Below are 19,119 nucleotides of genomic sequence, written 5' to 3'. Positions count from 1 at the left end.
GTTTGGGTTGATGGGTTTTCAAATTTTTTTTTTTTTTTTTTTTGGTTGAAGATTAAGTAGGAAGATGAAGATGGGGGAGAAGAGAGAGAGAGGGTTCTTCTTTTCGGGTTGCGTTTGGGTTGATGGGTTTTCAAATTATTATTATTATTTTTTTTTTTTTGGTTGAAGATTAAGCAGAAAGATGAAGATGGGGGAGAAAAGAGTGAGAGAGAAGGGGAAGGGACGAAGTGAGGGGCTTTTTTTTTTTTTTTAACTTTTGTTTTAATATTTAAAAAATATTATATAATTTTTTTTTTAGTTTTTAATAATATTTTATTAATTTTTTTTAATAGAAAGTGGGCCCTGAATCAAGCAACGTCAGCCTTTAACTGAGAAATTAATGCCAAGCTAACGGAAGGTATAACATTGGCACAAATTCGTAAGATAAGGTATGACATTGTCAATTTTAAAAGATGAGGTATAAAAGTGTAGTGACACCAATAGTTGAGGTAGTTTTTTGTATTTTACCCTATATTTTAAGTATAAACAGACACTTACTTACACAAAATGTAATAAATTTACTTAAATTCACCTAGTCCGCCTGAACCCCACATAGACATCTAAGCGCTAGGCACCAGCCTGCCGTCTTTAAAACCTTGCCTTCTTGTATCTAATTTTTTATTTTTGAAACTAATGAGTATTATGGAATTTAGCATATATTATTCATCATTTTTCTAACATAAAATTGTATCCAAGAAGGATACCCAACATGCCCTAAGCTTCCTCCTTTTGTCAAAACATCAATACAAAGATTAGAGAGATTTCCTTTCGTTTCTTTGTTCTTAGGTTATGTCCTTCATTAATTTTAGTACAATAGTTATCTCCTTATACATTATTAAACCAGCAGTCAGCTGACTTGTACACTAACCGAACAACCAATATTGTAGAAAAATTTGCAAACTAAATGATGTGTCACCAATAAGGATGAGCATGCTTATTAACATTAAGCAATAAATCAATTATCAACTTCCATGTCCTTTAGTTTCCAAAATTTTGTCTAAAAATTTAGTCTCCTTAGCATTATCGATAGTCTATTAGATCAGATGAGGGTTTACTTTGAAAGGATTAGTGGCTGCTGGACTGGCTAAATATTCACATTCACATAATAAAATAATGACTGTTAGTTTAAACATGAAGCCAAAACTCGGGAGTTGCCAACCTACCTCTTAATCTAGTCAAATTTATGTTTATGTGGAAGTCATTTGCAGGGAGCAATTGAAATAATTAAGGACTCGGTTTAGAATTTTTTTCTATCTTTGTATGCGGTATAATATTCTAGTAAATAAGGTGTTGAGTTTCTGCACATGCATCCAGTGGCGGAACCAGAATTTTATGGCAATGGGGGTATGACAAAGAAGTTCTCAAATATTGGTTGTTCACATATACTTTAGGCCATACGTATGTCTAACATAGATATAATTTTGATCTTAAGTTTAGTTTTCTATATATCTTAGATCTTCCGATACTTCTTTATCCAATGTTTAGTGTTGAAAAAAAGTTTTTGGATTTGAATCCCATCCTCATTGATTGAAAACAAAGTTTTTGGTGCTCCATAGTTTTCTTTCTAAGCTAAATACGAACCAAACATGTATGTTTATTTTATTGCAGTTACATATCAAATACTCCAATCAATACACATTTATATTGGATTCCTTTTGGCAACACAAGTTCAAAGTCATTGATTGTCATACAATATATGTGATGAATTCCATAGACGGATCAAAATGTTGGCACAGCAAAAGCTAGTATCGATTTTACATTACAAAATACGCTAATGAAATGATTACTTCCTGCGGCCACCGATGAATGGAATTCTTTTATCATCAACGTTAAGACGAATGGCAAAGCCAATGCCAAAGAAAATCCCAAAGATGTCTTTGGCTTGGATCTCAGAGTATCCGTAAATGCTGGTTGAAGGCTTTGACAAGAATCCTGGATTGCATTCAAAGCTAGAGTTGGTGTAGACGTTCGAGAGAAGCAGGGATTTCGCCGGAGAGATGGTTATAAGAGAGGTCCACAATCTCTTAAGTTGGTAAGGTTGGAAATCTGTTCCAGGATGATGCCAGTGAAGATATATGGCTGGACGGAGGTTGGACAGCTGATTGTACTGCTGTTTATTAGCACTGTTGGGCTTCAAAAAGACGGGCAACTCAAGAGAACTTCTGTCCACCTTATCACCGACCTCTTTAACTCAAGGAAATTCTCATCTAACGAGGTTATTAGACAAATCTATGTAGCAAAGGTTTGGCTGACTACCCAACAAAGCCGGAATAGAACCATTTAGTAGGTCCAAGACTCTAAGATTTTTAAGCATGGCTAGCCAGGTTGGTATTTGTCTTGTGAATTGACAAGCGCCCAGGGCAAAAACCTGAAGACTTTGGAATCCAACTGGGTCTCCAAGGCTTTTGTCATCTGGGAAAGGCTCGTTCAAAAAATTCATGAACAAGACCAGAGTGGTCAGATTCTTGCAACCCTTCAGAATCCTAAAAGCCCCCGCGGCATTTCTCAGGTTGTAGGCAGAGATGGGAAAGGAAAGACAGTGATTCTAACGCGACTAATCCAGGTTATATCTCGCCTGTGAGCTGGTTGCTGCCAAATCTAATAGCTGTTAAGGACTTGCAAGAGTAGAGGCTTTGAGGTAACTCACCAATGAAGTTGTTGTTGCCAAGGTCCAGAATGGCGAGGCGTTGGACAGTTGAAAAATTGAAGGCAGAGAGCTCTCCAGTCAAGTTTTTGACCTGCAAATTCAAGGTCGATTGAATTGTGCAGTTGGTGAGAGAAGAAGGCAAGGGACCTGTGAAGTTGTTGGTGGGGAGCAGCAGCTTTTCCAACATTGAAAGGTTACCAATATGGCTGTTTGAGTGGAGCTCTATGATCTTGAGATTGGTGAGCTTCACAATGCCATCGCCGATGTGTCCAGAGAGGCTATTGACAGGAAGTGCAAGCTGTTATAGATCAGCAAGATTGAGAATTTCATTAGGGAGAGAACCAGAGAGGCCATTGAAGCCTGCACAGAAAACTTGGAGCTTGGAGCGTGATCCGATTCCAGGGGGGATTGTGTCAATAAATTCATTGAAGGACAAGTCGAAGAATGTAAGGGAAGCATGATTGCTGCCTTTGCTCAAGGGTATTGACCTGAAAAAGCTGTTGTTGCTGACATTGTAAATTGATATTGATGGGACAAGGACCGAAGACGGGATTGTTCCATTGAAGAAGTTGCTGGACAAGTTTATAATTTGAAGGTGGCTGCTTCCATTCGAAGATGGTGGTAAGCGGCCGATGAGACGATTGAAGCTCAAGTCAATGACCAGAAGACTTGGTAGGGAAGAAAGCAAGTCATCTGGGAGAGAACCCAATAGGGAATTGTGGGAAAGATTGAGGATGGTGATGGCCAAAGAGACGACACCGGATGACGCGGCGACGGTCAAGTGGGTCGCAGGTGATTCCATCCCAAAGGCAGCGGTCAGTCGAAGCAGACCAATTCAACGGTGCCTTGAAAGGCAAGGACAAGAGAGCATCACGGTCGAGTTCGTCGCAGGCAGCATAAGCAAAGCAAGGCAGCAGAAAAAGTAGACCGGAAAGGAGAAGAAGCTGCGTTGCCGAGACGTCCTCCATTAATCTGTTCGTATCAATCTTCATTACCATCACCATCGCATGGACCTATAGTATATGCAAAGACCCAATGAAATTTTCCAAGAGCGAGCTTAAGTCAAGTCCACCAATTGACATTGACCAAGAAAGAACCCTAATTGAAAATCTGTCACAAAACAGAGCAGGGGCAGCGGCAGCTGCCAGTTGCTGTTAGGAATTTTTCTAAATTTCATCCAACTCCGATGACATTTTCCCGAAAGGCTTCACGATCGAATAAAAAGGTCAATGGATGCTCCAAACATATGGTAAATTGTGTATTTTGATCAACGGTGTCGAGGATAATACGCCATAAGACGCTACATTGCACTAGAACGAGCAGCCAATAACACTAATTATTGGAGATCCAAGTCACAGGAAAAACAAAGAGAATTTGGTATGACTACGAATCAAGCACCCTCAGTACACATCAAAAAACCTATCTGTATATTTGCCTCTAAGTAATCAACATCTCAAGATAAGGGGGTCCAATAAACTAGCACGACCGCAATCGTTATAAACAACTCTCAGAGAAAGACAGGAGCCATAACCAGCGTGATCGTAGCAAGCATTTTAATGAGAACGTGCAGTGAGGGTCCGGCTGTGTCTTTGAATGGGTCGCCCACCCTGCAACACAAAATAAACCGGATCATATAGTAATTTTCTATTTCTTAGATTCAGAATCAAGCACCGACAAACAATGCAAGGAACAATAGGTTAGCTGGAAATTTCATGGCACATGAAAGAACTGAGCACAAGAATTGAAAATGACGGAGAGAGAAATGATATCGAAAGAACTTACGTATCTCCTGTAATGGCAGCCTTATGGCAATCACTTCCTTTGCCACCAAGAACCCCCGTCTCAATGTACTTCTTTGCATTATCCCAGGCACCACCTGCTGTGTTGAGGAAAAGTGCCATAAGAATACCGGAAACAGTTGCAAACATCAGCATGGACGCCACAACTTTAGCACCGAGTAAAGGTTGCCCAGTATAGAATCCAAAGATCCGGAACACAATACCTGCAAGGAGTACGAGCAAGAATTAATCCTTCATCATGCAGCATTAGAAAGTCTCTGTAAAGCAGAATGGTCAAACATGGAAGAAAATGAAAGGAAAATAACGAAAAAATGTCAGCTAAGTTAAAGACAAATGCCAAAGGTCAACATGAACCGCATGCTAAAGCAGCATGTTGGTATGTTTTCACCAAATGCTAAACATTAAGCGAAGAGTTGCAACTTGTTCATCAAAAGGTAAAAAAACCTAGCTCCTTCCGTAAAGACTACGACCATTTGAATCAGAGAATCAAATAGCAAAAATCCTTAGTAAACCCACATTTATAAAAGTTCAAAATAGGAAGCACCAAAATTCAATGAACAAACAATTATATAAAGAAGCCTGATCCTAGAAAGAAGGAAAAAACATCTATCATCTCTAAACCATAAAGAAAAATACGCCATTTGTAGCAGACTCTCAAGTTTGTTCAAACGTAATTATGCGGGAACACTAAACTCCTATTGTGCAATTTGTTAATTCAATGCCCCATAATTAATTTCAACACAACCAAAGGAAAAGAGACTCAATAAATGAAGATAAGTGTGGTAAAAGTACATTTATACTGTGCACAAAATAAGATATTTATAACTTTATGCAGTCATTTATAGAAATAACGCATATCCAATGCACACATTTTAATTCTCTCAAAAGGCAGCCATGATAAGAGATCGAGTCCACTGGATTAAGGAGTACAAGTGAAACAAGATAATTAACCCACCAACAGCTATAGGTGAAATAATAGCCAAGGCACCAGGTTTTATCATCTCCCTTAAAGATGCAGATGCTACAATAGCAACACAACGAGCATAATCTGGCTTCTCCTTGTACTCCTACAGAAAGCAAGTTAGGAAAAGCATAATTAGAAGGGTAGTTTGATTATTTATCCAACAGTTGTGCACACACACTGTTTGCGTACCATCATGTACACTAATTTTTCATCATCTTTTCTACATTCTCTCCGTTCACTTTTTAATTCTTATTTCATTTATTTAAAAGTATACCAGTATGTTTAACTAGTAATTGAATGGCATTTAGGACAATATTTATAGTGGTGAGACTCTGATTCCAAACAAATGCTTAGCGTTCATTATAAAGATTAAGAATATGGGAATTTCTACAAAAGCAATACTCACCATTATCCCAGGCCTCTCAATAAATTGTCGCCTTACTTCCTTAACCACCTCTTGAGCAGTTCGGCCAACTGCTGAACAGGCCCAAGCGCTAAATAAAAATATCAGCATAGAACCCAACAATCCACCAACAAAAACTTCGGGAATGGCAATATCAACCTGGAAAACAGTTAAAAGTGCAAATTAAGACACACCTGAATGGTATTTGTCAGGGGAAAAGATCAACGGTGGGATGCTGTTCCGTTTACCTGTTTGAAAGGCTCATGTGCAAATGCAGCAACCTCGTCCATATAAGCACTAAACAGAAGAAAAGATGCAAGTGCAGCAGATCCTATGGCAAATCCTTTAGTAGTAGCTTTAGTAGTGTTTCCTACAGCATCTAGAACATCGGTGATCTCCCGAACACTTTCAGGCTGTAGGGATATATCAAATCCAAATTTGTATAAAATAAGAAAAAATAGAAAAAGTAGTCTTCACAACTGAAACAGAAATCTTAAATTTGTCATTATAAGATACCTGCTGACTCATCTCTACAATTCCACCAGCATTATCAGCTATTGGACCAAACATATCCATAGTGAGAACATACGCAGCAGTACTGAGCATTCCCATTGTTGCTACAGCTGTGCCAAACAGCCCACCAGTTGGAATTCCATTTTCGTCTATAAGGCCAGAGGTCTGGCCCAGCCAGTAAGCTGAGATAATAGATACACTAATAACAAGAACCGGAAGAGCAGTTGATTCAAGACCCAAACTGACTCCAGCAATTATATTAGTCCCATGACCTGTGGAGCTTGCAAGAGCTAATGTGCGTACAGGCTCATGTTTGTAGTCGGTATAGTACTGGGTGATAAAGACGAAAACATATGCTGTGATGATCCCAACTAGCCCACACAAGGCAAAGTTAAACCAGGCTGATGGTGCTTGCTCAGTGTAAAGCAGCCATCGGGTAGACTGTACAAAAGAAACAATCGCAATGACAACAATGTCTTAAAAGTTAAAACTCAAATAAAAGGAAATTTATGCAAGCCTCTGAAGTGTAAACTTAAAAAAATATATATATTTCAAATGAAAACCCAAGGAAAAAAGATAAACATGACTTGATGGTCAGTGAAGTATTACCGCACCAAATGTCAGAACAGCCAAGACTATTGTAACAGAATATCCTCTCTGTAGAATTTTCATTGGATCCTCAAAAGAAGCCTTTCCGCTGGAATCACGTGTACCTCTAATTGAGAATATTCCAACCGATGAAATCACCAGATCAAAAGAGTGAACAACCAGAGGAAACAAGATGAAACCAGATGCATCTGCACAAGCAGTGAAAGAAAAGGTGAGTGTTTAAGAGAAATGGATGACCCGGTTTGAATAAAACCAGTAACAACACTAATGAAATGGCCAACAAACATATTTGTCACCAAGGTTGAGTGACTGAGTGTGAATATAACACCACAAATTGTGCTTGCCTTCAATTTTACAACGTTGAGCCATCGTTCCCCCGAGTATCATAGCACTAATAATCTCAGCAGCAATACTTTCAAAAAGATCAGCACCACGGGCTGCGCAATCTCCCACATTGTCTCCAACCTCAATTTCAATTATCAAAGTAAAGCCAATAAATTTACACATTTAAAGGTAGCAGGCATAATACTAATATATCGGTGTTGTCCTCCACTATGGATAAGAGGACTAATAAAACAGATGATATGAAACACATAAAAATGGAAAGTAGGTCTTCAATATACATAAGTACTGCCTAGGATTTCAGGGTTGGAAGAAGAAAAATACCAGATCTGCAATCACAGCAGGATTCCTAGGGTCATCTTCGGGAATTCCCTGCTCTACTTTTCCAACAAGATCTGCTCCAACATCGGCTGCTTTGGTGTATATTCCACCTCCCAACTGAGCAAATAAGGCTACAAAAGAAGCACCGAATCCATATCCAACAAGCAGAAGAGGCACTGAAAATTACATAAACCAAAGTCAAGCACCATGTCAAAAAAAAAGAACAATGGAAATAGCAATTGAAGTAGAATAGTGAGAATGGAAAGCACACAGACGAATATGCACTTAAACAGCTAAGATCATCATATAGATACTAAGTTGAGACCATCATATTTAAGCATTAAGGCCAAATTTACCGCTAACTGTCTAGAACAACAGGTTATACCACGGCAGACGGGTAGTAATAAGTTTGTAAATACATTTTCAAACAGATTGGAAAATTTTTCACTAGTACAGAAAAAAAAATAAAAAAAAACTATTATCCAAATAAATCAACACAGGAAACCCATGACAACCCAAAAGATTAAGAGGATACAGCAGTACAGTTTAATGTTTCAACATAGGACCATTGAAGTAGAAATTCTTTAAATTGATGCAATAAATATCAATCATAAGCCAAGGAGCAAGAAGAGTCAACACATACAGTCAGTAACCTTCATTGAACCTGGCGAATCCACTCCCAACCAAACATAAAATGTGGCATACAGGATGGCGATACCAAGTACAGCCATACCAACAACAACCAAAGCAGAAAAACCACCAGCACGAACAGCTATCTGCACATGGTATTTCCCCTTTAAGATGTGAATACAATGTGTTCTCAAACAGTTAACTACATAGGACACACACCTGTAATGCCTCTCTTGCAGACCGCCTTGCAGCACTAGAGACTCGAACATTTGCACGAACTGAAACCCACATCCCAACATACCCAGCAGCACCAGAACACAAAGCTCCCAAAAGAAATGCAGCTACTGTAATATAAGCTGAAGTGAACCTGCATCAGACAATCATCATCAATATATATTGACATGCCTTTTCTTTTGGATTGGGGTGAAGAGGACAGGTATGAATATAAAAATCAAATTATTACCTCCCGAGACCAGATGCTTCTTGCTGAGGTGTCGGTCTGCGAAATAAATATATGCAGAAAATGACCGAAGCTAGTAAAAATGCCATCTTAGAGATTGTCCCATACTGGGTCCTGAAGAAACCTTCAGCTCCATCACGTATTGCATCTGATATCTGAAAAGGGAAATGAAAAGCTCTAAATAACTACATGCAGAGCTAAAGAATGCCACCTTTCAACTACATGTCAGTACCATCTTTAGAAATTAAATTAAGACTTGTCAGACTATCCCGGCTATGTTTACTACCCAAAATGCAGTCAGGCCATTGAGTATTACTATGCCTTTCATCACATAAATATTAACTTATGATTCTTTGGACTCTTCAAATGTGAAAAATGAAAGGACTTCAGTGACAACAATGAGGAACTACATGTAACACCAATACTTTAGCAAAACCTATTGTGAATCTGTGTTGTGCTTGATATATTATCCCCTCTGTACTGAATTTTAATAAAAAGAGGGGCTTGGTGTTTGGAACATGCACCGCATTGGCTATTATTTGGGTAGTTTGGATAGAAAGGAATAGACAGATACTTGAGAATATAAGACTGAATTTTAATAAAAAGAGGGGCTTGGTGTTTGGAACATGGGCCGCATTGGCTATTATTTGGGTAGTTTGGATTGAAAGGAATAGACAGATATTTGAGCATATAAGATTGATTATTTGTTCTCTCCTGGGCTTCCCTTTAGACATTGTCATCAGAGTTCAGGTAGAGAACCTTTGTTATAAGGTTGGAATTATGTTGTTAAAAATGCATTTTGTTGTTTTCTTGGATGTCTTCTGTCGCTAGTTTATGAAGGCAGATGATGATTTTGGTCTTTGATTTTTTTCCGTTAGAGGACATCTTGTTGAAGTGTTATACCATTTGCTTTTTATTAATAAAGTCTTGTTCCCTATGAAGATACATAAACAAAAGAAGGTAATAGACCCTCATTGGGTACATCCAATAGATTGTGAATGAACAGAGTATAGATATGTTAACTTTAATGGCAATTTACAGATATAGAAATTGTAAAAAGATGTACCTGACCCATCTCCAGAGGTCCCTCATCCTTTGCAAGAACCCATTTCGCCAGGTGCATAGACACCAGAAAGCTGATAATACAAATTGAGAAGACGAACACAATGATAGGAGAAGTCCTTGCTCCAATGTAAAAGACCACTCCAAGCGCAATAAGTAAAATAACAAAAAGAACACGGACATTTATCCGCATCAGAATCCGAAAAACCTGCACAAACATACAATAGAATAAGAATTCACTTATATAAGTGTCAAATATAATTTCATAATGTTCAAACTATCATTTAGCTTGGCATAATCATGCACTAATTTGCTTTCTATAACCAAGGTGGCGAGCCAAAAAAAAAAAAAAAAAAAAAAAAAACCAGTATGTAAAGATGAGTTTCAAATGTCTAGCCTACATAAATGGTTGTTATTATGAACAAATTCAATGTACAGCTGCTGCCCAGATGAATTATAAAGCGACTTTCTTCTTGCATCAAATTCTTGTCACCACCAAAGTGGATGTTGTTTTTCTCAAATTATTTCTCTCAATTCAAGGCAAAACAAACAAAATAAAGACAAATGTGCTTAGATGATAAAATAGCAGTTTAATTCCTACACTAAAATGACACCAAGTAGAAAAACAGGTACTGAAAAAGGGGTATAACATTCTTACCAATGGGTTGTAAGATTTACCACGCATGTTAGGGAATGTCCTCGGTCTGTCTTGGTAAGGCCCCAAATTACCACCCTCCACATCGACATCCATGACCATAGAATGGAAGGAATTCACCTTCCGAGCTACAGGAAAAGGAGTGTACTAGCCACCTTGGGGCAAGTCGCCCCCTGAACCTGGACGCTGAATTTTGAAAGTTATAATTCAGCCAGGAAAAAAGACTTCTTGCACTTCACCACATACAAGTAAGAAGAAGTAACTTTGGTTAACAGTCCAGCAGTCGTCTAAACTCAAAAACTACTCTCCGTATTCCCTCCCGGAATTCAAAAAACTCAAAATTTCAGCTTTAACGGCAAGCAACTTCGCTGTTAAACAAAAGCCATTAGTTTGTTGACTATAATTTGGTTTTTTTTTCATATTACATTCGTTGTAAAAAACAGCATAAAAAAATTAAAATCACAAACGGAAAGGAATTAGATTAATGTGTCAGAAATCACGCGAATGAGCTAACTTTTTCATTACAATAAACTAACAAATCTATTATCCATTGTATAACATTTGACTCCGAAAATCGACATTTCTTACACAGAACACATTAAACCAAATGTAAAATTCAGTCCTATTCACTAGACAGAACTGATCAGTCCCGAATCCTGTTTGGGTCACGAAAGTTGTTCGAATGCCGAATTCAGTTTCCGAAACAATGCAATCAGAGAGTAAACACAGTAAACGAAATAATGCCCCAAACAAACGCTGAATCTCTCACCTTCACCACTCATTTTCTCGGCCAACAAACCAGAATTGATGATGTAAAATTCAACAAAATTCACATAAAACCGAATGAGATCCAAATGCAAAAACCCTAAATTTGAAAATTGAGGGTCCCGAATCAAAGCGCTACTTAAGATCAATACAGAAACCGAAAAACAATAATTGCAGAGACAGAGAGAGATCGAAGAATAGTATAACCTTACCAGCGAACGAGTCAAATGATGAATGTGATTGCAGAGAGAAATGTTAAATTAGGGTTTTAACAGCTTCTTGGAGAGAGGAACTCGTAGACTTTTCACAGACTGATGAGAGTTAGAGAGAGAGAGAGAGAGAGAGAGAGAGAGAGAGAGGCAAAATGACATGTCACCGCACCCAATTGGATATTCGGTCGTTATTGCATACGTGGCCAATTGACATGTCACCATACCCAATTGGATGATGCCAAGTCAGTCAATGTCATCCTGTCACATGGCGCCACATCGGGTAGTGCTATTCAAAACACTATTATCTACCCTAAGAAGGGAGAGATGGGCTTAACTTCATAGTGGACTAATAATAATATGGTTTAAATTTGTTTTTAGCGATAATCAAACTTAAGATATCTCAGTGAAAATAAATACTAATGTAATAAAAACGTTTAGAAAGTAAAACTGGATGTGTGAACAGCCTAATAATCAATTAATTTCCTTCTAGCACAGAAATATAAAAATGGGGGGATGAAATATTATAAAAATGGGGAGATGGAGCATATTCCATACAAATAATTTGGTGGAAATCAGATCCCTCAATGAAAGGGATCCTCATCTGTTTTTATGGGAAATGGATTCGCATTGTGGCCACTCCACATTCTTTTACGATTATCCAAATCCTTATTTTTTTAAATTTTATTTCATATATTAGCTTTGCAAAAGATTAATTTATTTGTAATTATTTACTTATTTAATTTTCGGGATGAAATTTCAATTTTTGTTAACCCAAAGCGCACCAACTTTCAGCAATCTCAAGCAATTGAGTGTTGATGTCTATCCCTATGAATATGATATAGTATGGACCTTGAGTTCCTTCTGAATCTCCTCAAGGTTACACCAGTTTTTTAAATTAAAGTACGATATTCATTGAAATAAGGGGAATACGTATAAACAGAAGAATTGTAGTCTTTTGAGGAGGATATGATGCAGACAGAGAAGCAGTCTAGATTCACAAATGAGCATTTGAGAAAAAAGTTAAGATGTAGGGATTCAAAGATGTTGCGTAGAATTATAATTTTATAATCATAATAATTATTCGTGAATGTTTTGATGTAAGTTAACTATATAATAATAAAAGTAAATTAAGATTTTCACGTTGGTTTTTGAATGTCATGCAAGTTAATCATGTTGGTTTAGCTCATTCTTTCGTTATATGCTAGACACAAAGGGTTAACTGATTATTGCATGGTAACTTCATACGTTTTGATACACTCCTTGCTGAATTATGATGTGGAACACATAAAGATGAACTCCATAGTTGATATTGTTGGTCGAGAGTTTTGAAGCGAGACTTACATCCTCTTTGCATGGACGGAGCCACTATAGGTCAGAGGGGGTGGATGCCCCCACTAAGTTTTTTGTTTTTTTTTATTTCCACAAAAATTGTACAATTTTGCATCCCAATGACTAACCATAATTCAAATACAATTAAACTCTATATGTTAATTGGTATTAAGGGAAATGCTAACAAGACTACTAAGAGTCAAACTCTCTATGGACTCTCAGTCACCTATTGTTTTTGGCACCATTCTCGTACCAACATTATAAAACATTGTGCCAAAAATATGAGGTGACGGAGAGTCCCACTTTAAAAGAGTCTCCTTAGCATTTCTCTTGGTATTAGTATGACTTGACTTCCAGTGGCGAAGCCAAAAATCTAGACTATGAGGGACCTTCAAGCCATACAAAAGAAATTAGACAAAATAATTGCAATTTTATTGCATGGGAGGAAAAACAAAAGTTTTGTTTATAGTATTGGCAAGGAAAATTTTAATCAAACAAGAGTGGTAGAGCTTAAATTTTTAATATTGAAATAATTATATCATAAGAACAAAACTTGTTTATGAGCTTTAATAAATAAAAGATGAATACATTAGATTCGAACAAATATTTTAAGTCAAGACTTAAAATTAGATCTGATTCTAAACTGTAAGATCTTATTTTATATCAACTGGGAGGGAAAAAAAAAAAAGAAAAAAAAAAAGAGGTATGATTTTTATATGGTAAACATAAGGATAATTACTACCAAAAAAAAAGTGGGCTTAGTTATTATGTGGTAAAACATAAGGGAAATTAGAACAAGAAAAGGGAGCTTGGATATATGGTTAAAAAGAAGACAGATTACAAGGGTTTTTGTACTTTCAATTTAAAAAAAAATCTGAAGGATGTGGCATACTCCAACAAGTCTCTCGACCCCCAGGAACACTTGGAATTGCAAAATCCGACTAACCAATGAGCCACATATTCATCATTGTAATAATTTGCAGATAAATCATATAAGAGGGTAAAATTCCAGGAGAGGCCTCTATGTGGCTCCATCATTGCTGACTTCGTCAACAATGATTCTAAGTTTTTTTACATGAAAAACTTTATGGATTAATATATAAGTGCTTTGTTCAGTAAATTTTTTTAGCTTTTTAATTGTGACTTCGCTGTTTGAGGATGCCCCCATTCATACAAATCTCTAGCTTCGTCCTTACCTCTTTGTAGTCGAGGTTTTCCCACTACAGTGTTTGGATTGTGGCGAGAAGCATTTATAAATATGCTCTAACATCGTATCAATTGTTTGAAAGCGACCAATAGAACCATATTTGGCAATCGACACCTAAGCTAAGCATAAGGCGACATCTTCGCTAGGAAGCCAATCAGCATTTCTAGCGCTTTCTTTGTCTACCATATGAGCTAATTTTGAAAGAAAAATGGAATGATTGAAGAAATTTGGTAGTGAAATATGAGAAAATTGAATTTGTTATGGATTAGTTAAAAATGGATGGGATAACATTATTTTGGCCGCTAAAATTTTTTATTGTTAAAATTGATTAAATTAGATTTGAGCTGTTGGATTTAAAATAATAAACGTTGAATTTTTATTTTTAAACTAATTATTGGATTGCAACAATAAAAAATCAATGTTGCACTTTAAATAGCTGTTGGAATTTAATGTAGTTAGGCGCGCAAAACTGGATAAAAACCCAAGAGCTCGCATCAACCATTGAAAGGCAACAACGCTATAACCTAAGCTGTAGAAGAGATGCTTATCGTGCACTCACCCACAGACAATATGTTGGATCCCTTATCCGCGCCCCCCCCTCTCCTCCTTTAGCGCCCCCTGCCTCCAGCTGGGGCACCCCGAAAATTCAGTTTTGGGCCCAAATTTTGGGGTTTTTTTTTTTTTTTTTTTTTTTTCCCACCTCCTCCCCTTGAGACAGCCTTAACTTCTCCACACCCATCTGCATCTTCTCCACATTCAATTCTAATCACCACCCAACTTAGCCATGATCTTCTACACCCACCTCCAACATCATCTTCTCCAGGATATACTAGCCAGAAAAACTCCACTCTATGTCCTCTTCACTGGCCCAACCGTTTTGCTTACCCATTTTTATTAAGGAAAACTAATTAAAATGACTTGAAAACTTTGAGTTTTAATAATAAGGACAAAATAAAGAGTAAAGTGAATAGTAACAAAATTGACTTTTTAATGTAAAAATGTGGTTTTTCGTTAAAGTGAAAAGTAGTGCGGGTTTTTCGTTAAAACTCTCTTTTTATTATTCAACCTTCATTTCCCTAGCTATTATCGTGAAATATGGTAAAATTGGAGTCTAAGTGGTTAAGTATCAACAATGCCAAATAGTGCCTGCAAAACTTCTGTATAATTATAACGTGTCACAAAGTTTTGGCGCCAAGAAAATAATTGCGAACACTGCAAATAAATCAACCGTAGGACAATCTATTACTACATTAACAAGGCTAATCATTTAATCAATATATCATACATGTTACACTTCCAGAAATTCTTTGTCTCGAACCAAGTAGATATTCTTTAAAATTCAGAAATGGAATAACCACCAGCCTAGCCGACGTTCCATATATATAGTGGTTGTTACACATAAAATAAAATTGTAATTTAAAATAGCAATTTCAAGGTGTCACTCAATAATTCAGTGCGAAATATGCCAAGGCAATACAAAATCACCAATGTATTTAATTAAATGGTAAGATTTTATCCATATATATATACATCATTTAAATCATCAGTCAGAGCTAGTAATACATAAACTCATAATAATGCATGATCCATGCATGTCTACACAAGTAATCCCTCTTTTGGCGACCCAGGATTATTACGAATAATCCATGTCATGCCATATCAAACTATCCAACCTAATAATTAGTTTTTTAGGTCATTAGCTCAAAATATAGGTGCATTTCTACTTATTTTTAGACATTTTTTCTTATCAAAGGATATTAGAAAAGGTGAAAATTTTGCGTCAAAGCTTCGGATACAAAAGAGTGCATGGTCTTAATTAAATAAAGTTATCCAGCTAGCTAAAAACTCTTGCATTTTTATCGAATACGTAAACCAAATCAATGTAGTACTATTAGTGCTCAAATATTTGGTCCTATATTTATTTTTATTTTTATCATTAATTCAATGTTTTTACACTATGATCATTTATTATGACTTTGGTAAATGACAAGTTGGTATATTAGTCTCAAGTATATGTACGGTACTATTTATTTGAATTTGTAAGAATTATACCCCTTATGTAACATATGTGTTATTTTCTATTACTAATATATCATAGAAGTGCACGGGACATATTAATTTTGACATCCAACAATGTTATATCCAGGACATCCCAGATTTGAGGCTCCAAGCTGGTGAGTTTACTTGACTGTGGTTAAGGGGAAGTTGAAATGCCTCTATGAGTAATCCCGGTTCCTAGTCCCGGTCCCCCATTTTAATAAGGAAAAAAAAATATTATAACATGTAAATAGTAATATTCTTTGATGATGGTATTCCCAACAACACACAAAATTCCACGTCAAGGATCACAAAGTTGATAGACGAAAAATTTTAATTGGAGTGGAGTTATGAAACTATTGATCATCAAATTAAATACCCACTTCCTTCTCCTTCATCATGAGATTTGATCTGAACCATTCATTTGAACCACAAGACATCTATAAATAGACTCCTTTTATTCATTAGAAGAGCATGTAAATTTAACTAGAGAGAGCTTGAGTGAGGTATTTTGAATCAATTTCTTTTGCAATTTCGCTGAGATATTGTTGGGGTAAGAGGAATTAGTCTCCCATTAAACACATTAATCTTCTAGCTTCATTTCCTTAATTTCTCATTGAAGTCCGAGCTTTAGAGGGTTTGTGATTCAATTTAAATATAGTGGTCATATTTCATGTATCACAACAAAAGTGATCTACGTTAGACTACGTATACTGCGTTATACGTACTTTAATTTTTTCGACTTCTAAGTTTTAAATCTAGCTCTACTATGTGTCTACAGGTGACCTTAATTATCTGCAGAATGGCTTGTGGAGCATTACTATTTGTTGCTTTGTTAAGTTTGATTGTTGGGAGCTGGTGCCTCCCAGAAAACGCAGAACTTAAAGATTTCGGTGGCCCTCCAAGTAACACTGAGAAAAAGGGAAATAGATGGGCTGTTCTAGTTGCTGGGTCAAATGAATACTACAACTATAGACACCAGGTTTAAGTTTGTCCAAATTTCATTATATATAGTATCGAGTAATATTATTTTGGTCTGATAAATTAAATCATATAAACATATGGTTAAGTTATGTTATTAATTATACAATTTATTAATTGTTTTATGCAGGCTGATATATGCCATGCATACCAGATACTGAAGAAAGGCGGACTGAAAGATGAGAACATCATCGTTTTTATGTACGATGATATTGCATACAACCCGGAAAATCCTAGAAAAGGTGTCATCATCAACAAACCAAATGGCCGTGATGTTTATAAAGGAGTTCCCAAGGTTTAACTTTTAGCATATATTGATTTAGTTTCTAGCTAGTACTTTGGTAGTTTAACATTGTCGAAATGGTGTATTTTTTTAATGCAGGATTATACAGGAACTGATGTTAATCCAAACAATTTCTATAATGTTATTCTTGGAAACAAAAGTGCTCTCACTGGAGGGAGTGGCAAGGTTCTGCGTAGCGGTCCAAATGACCACGTTTTCATATATTATGCAGACCATGGTTCTGCAGGATTACTTGGTACAATGAAGGAAGAAATTTTTTAAAATTTTATTTTTCTATGAAATTAAATAAATACTGCATAGTTAACTGACATATGAATCTGTATTGTATTCAGCTATGCCTACTGATGGCGATTATGTTTACGCTATAGATCTCATACGTGTCCTGAAGAAGAAGCATGCTTCTAGAGGTTTCAAAAGCATGGTATGAATTCCTACTTATATGAAGAAAAAGAAAATAGAATCAAGCGTCATTAAATTTTGAATTAATTTTTGGTGGATTTCATCAGTACCTTCTAAGGCTTTGATGCATTTATATGGAAAAAAATAAAAGGTACTGTACGTTGAAGCTTGCGAGTCTGGGAGCATGTTTGATGGTATCCTTCCGAGAAATCTAAATATTTATGCTACTACCGCGGCAAATCCAGAAGAGAGCAGTTATGGAACATATTGTCCTGGTGAAGATCCTCGTGTTGCTGAAGAGTATGGTACTTGTTTGGGAGACTTGTACAGTATTTCCTGGATGGAGGATTGGTAATGCAATGCTTTCCATTTGAAGATTATTCTGTTCTAAAGAGCACATTACTTTCCAAGTTTCCAATATACTTTCAATCAAAAGCTCGTACTAATATTCTTTTGTTTTGGTGGCTATTGCAACATAATGTCACATTTGAGAGCAGTGACATAAGTGATTCGCGCAAAGAAACTTTGCAGCAGCAGTATGAAAGGGTAACATGCATATTGAACTTTATATCGTTATGTGTAATAATATTAGCAAAAATAAGAATTGTATATATGACCATGTCGGCTAAATTACAGGTTCGAAGAAGAACAAATAAATCTCATGTTATGCAGTACGGAGATATGAGTCGCAGACAGCAGTTCCTTGTCACTTACATGGGTGGATATCTTTCTAAACGTAGTACTTCCACCAGCAATATCTCTTCACCCTTAATCTCAAGGGCTGTTAACCAACGCGACACTAAGCTCCACTATTTTCAGCACAAGGTTTCTGCTCTAAACTTGGATGTTTCCAATGACATATATACACTAATTTTAGTTTTTGCAACAAAACAATGCCAAACTTTTCGGCTAGAGAAAGTTTTCATATAATTTGATAATGCAGCTCTGAATTCAAAATGTTTTTCTTACGATTATAAGTTCTGCAGTTGGGTAGAGCTCCGACTGGCTCTCAGGAGGAATTGGAAGCTCGAAAGCAGCTACTCGATGAAATTGCTCATCGGAAACATGTGGACGATAGCGTACATAAAATAGGGGAGCTTTTGTTTGGACGCCGGGAGAGCTCAAACATGTTGATGAAGGTTAGGCCGCGAGGGCAACCTCTAGTAGATAACTGGGACTGCTTCAAGAAGCTTGTAAGTCCTCGATCTTTTAACTGTTTAAAGTACACCCAGTACACCTTTTTCTCTGAGATTTGGATATCGATCGGGTTCTTTCCATGCAGTTGAAGATTTACGAGAAATATTGTGGACATTTTTCTGCATACGGATTGAAATACACGCGAGCTATAGCCAACATGTGCAACGCTGGGATCACGGCAGAGAAAATGGTTGTGGCGTCTGATCAGACTTGTTCCAAGAAACCCCATGTTTAGAACTTCCTT

The 19,119-nt window shown here is 36.6% G+C and overlaps 3 protein-coding genes across 6 annotated transcripts; 1 reads left to right on the top strand and 2 right to left on the bottom strand.

Moving 5' to 3' along the window:
* Positions 1-1,822: 1,822 nt before the first annotated feature.
* LOC103967686 (receptor-like protein 2) lies at positions 1,823-3,690 on the bottom strand. Its single transcript, XM_048572481.1, has 3 exons — positions 3,446-3,690; positions 2,687-2,964; positions 1,823-2,223 (listed from the first exon to the last, which is right to left on the bottom strand). The coding sequence occupies exons 1-3, from the start codon at positions 3,688-3,690 to the stop codon at positions 1,823-1,825; spliced, it is 924 nt and encodes a 307-aa protein (XP_048428438.1).
* A 230-nt stretch (positions 3,691-3,920) lies between these two features.
* LOC103967655 (pyrophosphate-energized membrane proton pump 2) lies at positions 3,921-11,579 on the bottom strand. Of its 4 annotated transcripts, none has more exons than XM_009380928.3 (15): positions 11,422-11,579; positions 10,448-10,630; positions 9,794-9,997; positions 8,731-8,882; positions 8,487-8,634; positions 8,281-8,413; positions 7,641-7,813; positions 7,319-7,439; positions 6,975-7,162; positions 6,369-6,806; positions 6,101-6,265; positions 5,856-6,011; positions 5,441-5,552; positions 4,469-4,688; positions 3,921-4,293 (listed from the first exon to the last, which is right to left on the bottom strand). In XM_009380928.3, exons 2-15 carry the CDS (start codon positions 10,544-10,546, stop codon positions 4,194-4,196), a joined length of 2,409 nt encoding a protein of 802 aa, XP_009379203.1. In that variant the 5' UTR covers positions 10,547-10,630; positions 11,422-11,579; the 3' UTR covers positions 3,921-4,193. The 4 variants fall into 4 exon arrangements, with proteins under 4 accessions (XP_009379203.1, XP_009379205.1, XP_018507951.1 ...); XM_009380930.3 differs by having other exon boundaries at positions 10,448-10,623; positions 11,422-11,564; XM_018652435.2 differs by having other exon boundaries at positions 10,448-10,677; positions 11,422-11,561.
* A 5,217-nt stretch (positions 11,580-16,796) lies between these two features.
* Positions 16,797-19,119, top strand: LOC103967656 (vacuolar-processing enzyme). The gene is made up of 9 exons (XM_009380931.3): positions 16,797-16,976; positions 17,106-17,270; positions 17,358-17,514; positions 17,612-17,700; positions 17,830-18,029; positions 18,176-18,224; positions 18,315-18,503; positions 18,665-18,871; positions 18,961-19,119. Exons 1-9 carry the CDS (start codon positions 16,797-16,799, stop codon positions 19,108-19,110), a joined length of 1,386 nt encoding a protein of 461 aa, XP_009379206.1. The 3' UTR covers positions 19,111-19,119.

Source organism: the organism of the source record quoted next, unplaced genomic scaffold (genome assembly GCF_019419815.1).
Source record: "Pyrus x bretschneideri cultivar Hongxiangsu unplaced genomic scaffold, Pyrus_bretschneideri_v1 Contig61, whole genome shotgun sequence".
In the NCBI taxonomy this organism is placed as follows: Eukaryota; Viridiplantae; Streptophyta; class Magnoliopsida; order Rosales; family Rosaceae; genus Pyrus; species Pyrus x bretschneideri.
This window is presented reverse-complemented; position numbering and strand designations above follow the sequence as displayed.

Excerpts from the sequence above, each read along its gene's own strand:
- LOC103967686 (XM_048572481.1), bottom strand. The coding sequence starts at position 3,690 with ATGGTGATGGTAATGAAGATTGATACGAACAGATTAATGGAGGACGTC. Across the intron at positions 2,965-3,445 it reads GACCGTCGCCGCGTCATCCG|CCTCTCTGGACACATCGGCG; the intron begins GTGTCGTCTCTT and ends TCCTGTCAATAG. Across the intron at positions 2,224-2,686 it reads TGGCAACAACAACTTCATTG|AGGTCGGTGATAAGGTGGAC; the intron begins GTGAGTTACCTC and ends CTTGAGTTAAAG.
- LOC103967656 (XM_009380931.3), top strand. The coding sequence starts at position 16,797 with ATGGCTTGTGGAGCATTACTATTTGTTGCTTTGTTAAGTTTGATTGTT. Across the intron at positions 18,030-18,175 it reads ATTTCCTGGATGGAGGATTG|TGACATAAGTGATTCGCGCA; the intron begins GTAATGCAATGC and ends ATTTGAGAGCAG. Across the intron at positions 18,872-18,960 it reads GGGACTGCTTCAAGAAGCTT|TTGAAGATTTACGAGAAATA; the intron begins GTAAGTCCTCGA and ends CTTTCCATGCAG.
- LOC103967655 (XM_009380928.3), bottom strand. The coding sequence starts at position 10,546 with ATGGTCATGGATGTCGATGTGGAGGGTGGTAATTTGGGGCCTTACCAA. Across the intron at positions 7,440-7,640 it reads CTGCTGTGATTGCAGATCTG|GTTGGAGACAATGTGGGAGA; the intron begins GTATTTTTCTTC and ends ATTGAAATTGAG. Across the intron at positions 5,553-5,855 it reads TTGAGAGGCCTGGGATAATG|GAGTACAAGGAGAAGCCAGA; the intron begins GTGAGTATTGCT and ends TGCTTTCTGTAG.